Consider the following 2,315-nt stretch of genomic DNA (forward strand, 5'->3'; position numbering starts at 1 on the left):
CTGTAAGCGAGGGGGGGAGGACGAACAGGCTGCACAGATTTTACAAGTCATTGCGGCGACATCGCCGCAATCACCTGTAAACGTACGAGCGGATTCCCCACAAGGCAACTTACCCGCCCGGCGTCGGGGGACTCCACACCGCTGCCGCCCCTCTGCGCCCTGCCGCCCCGAGGCCGGGCCTCGGTGGCCTTGTGGGAAATCCGGGCCTGTGTCAGTGGTTGTAACATTGCACTGGACAACAAAGATTTTGCTCCTTTTCTGGGTGTGTCTTATCGATTTTGTGCTGCTAATCATGAAAATAAACTGTAATTTAACCCATCACATGCCATTTAAAAAAAATCTTTTATTTTTGTATTTTCTTGTCAAATTTAAAACTTTACCCATTTTTGATTTGGTTATATGATGCTTTGTGTAGCTTATACATGTCCAGACATGCACACAGTATTGGTTGCATAACGTGAATAAAGTTATATTAAAGTCAAACATTTTTTAAGCTATGTCAAATGCTTATGACTTACAGTGGACGCTGCTACTTAATGCTTAAAAGTTTTAGCTTCCTGCAGAATCAGCTGATCCCTTGAGCCCTGGCCCTGATATCCTGTATTAGGGTGGCTCCTTTCCCTTGCAGGGTGCTATAGAGTCACCCTTGTGTGTGCTAGTAAGCTGTGAGTCTCCGCAAAAACACAGCATGGCAAGGCACTCCCCTACTCTCTGCTCCTCCTTGCTCCCTTCTCTGTTCTCTCTCCTCGTTCCTTCATTCTCCTCGTTCCTTCATGGATGGCTGCTGTAGACTGCTCCATCACTTTTGATCTTGCACGGGACAGGAAGTTCAGGGAAGTGGCACTGAGAGAGTTGTAGCTGTTCAGAAATATGATGACTGTAAGTGCTTGGCAAAAATGTAAAGGAATACTTTGCTGGGTAATGTGTATTTGTTTGATCTGGATGGATTTTTGTCAAATGGTTTGAGTGTTTATTACTACTTTAAAGGAGAACTATGGGATTAGGGCTTTTCCCCATAGTTCTCCTTAGGGTAACGGGAGGACACAAACTAGCGTCCTCCCGTCACCCTAGGCTCAGTATACCACGAGCTGTAGCTCGCAGTATACTGAGACGCTGCAGCTGAAGCGGATCCTGACAATTGTGCCGGGATACGCCCAGCTGCGTGACTGACAGCTGGCTCTGCCTATCTAGAGGCAGAGCCAGCTGTACCCGCCCCCTCCCCCGTCCGTTCCGCCAGTCAGCGCTGGCGGATCGGAGCTGGGAGGGGGGAATCCAGCCCCTCCCCCTGCCATGGCAGAGAGCCGTGACAGGATCGAGAGGGGAGCGAACGCCGGTATGTGTTCGCTCACCTCCCGATCTACTGAGCCGACCTGTGACAGTCTCATTGTCACAGGTCGGCTAGAACTATGAGGTGAGTGAAAAGCGCTCACCTCATAGTTCTCCTTTAATACCTTTTTTTGAGTTACTGCACATGCTCAATGTTGGAACTTCTTGCACAGCCTCACAGAGAAACACAAGCACACAGTCTGATATGCATGCTGCACATGGCTTGGAAAACACATAAAGGAAGCCACAGCTTTATTCTCTACCTTATACAACAGAGCATATACCATAGATATAACAGAATTTATAAACACTGCCATCTAGTGACCAAAAAATGTGTACTGCAGGAGTTATTGCAATAGATACAATAATGTGTATTCTAACACTCAGTAATTCATATATGGTCGATGCCGTGATCCCTGGACACAGCCTAGGACACAGCATCATTGAGGTAGAGGACTGAGATACGCAACTGTCTTGGCAAATCCGGGATGCTTGCCGTCTAGGTCATCGGGACCCAGACAACAAAAATTAAAGGAGAGAGGTTTCAAGCTTTCTACCCAAAACTAAAAACAAAAAGTTTTGGCTTAAGATAAACTTTAAGCTGCTAAAAATAATTCAATAACTCTTACTCAGCGCCTTGAGGTATCCCTCCATGTTGACCTGCGACACCAGCGCGAACTTTCCGGTTAGTTCATTGGCCATGGCGAGACACCTGAATGTCTTCGTAGGAATGGTTCTTATCCTCTATCAATGCGCTCTAACTCATCTTCCGGACGGATCGCAGCCTCTTAAAACACAAGTCGTCCTCTGCTAAATAAATGATTTCTCTCTCTCTGCGCTCCCTGCCTGCCTTTAATGTTCACAGTAATCCCCATTATGTGTCAGCCAGGCCCATGCTGCAATATAATCTCCGATTATAGCAACAACAATGACAACAACAAAATTAACCCGTGCCTTGATGGAAGTATTGGAATTACTACACCAGCGGT

At 46.9% G+C, this 2,315-nt stretch overlaps 1 protein-coding gene across 1 annotated transcript in view; it reads right to left on the reverse strand.

The window, feature by feature from the left end:
• Nucleotides 1-2,107, reverse strand: part of RBP5 (retinol binding protein 5) — a 9,373-nt gene extending 7,266 nt beyond the window's left edge. Inside the window, exon 1 of the mRNA XM_018553199.1 lies at nt 1,956-2,107. Coding sequence (XP_018408701.1) covers nt 1,956-2,028 — 73 coding nt within the window. The 5' untranslated portion in view covers nt 2,029-2,107. The remainder of the gene's footprint in view (nt 1-1,955) is intronic.
• Nucleotides 2,108-2,315: the final 208 nt, after the last annotated feature.

This window comes from Nanorana parkeri, unplaced genomic scaffold, assembly GCF_000935625.1.
Source record: "Nanorana parkeri isolate BGI_ZX_2015 unplaced genomic scaffold, ASM93562v1 scaffold113, whole genome shotgun sequence".
Classification (NCBI taxonomy): Eukaryota; Metazoa; Chordata; class Amphibia; order Anura; family Dicroglossidae; genus Nanorana; species Nanorana parkeri.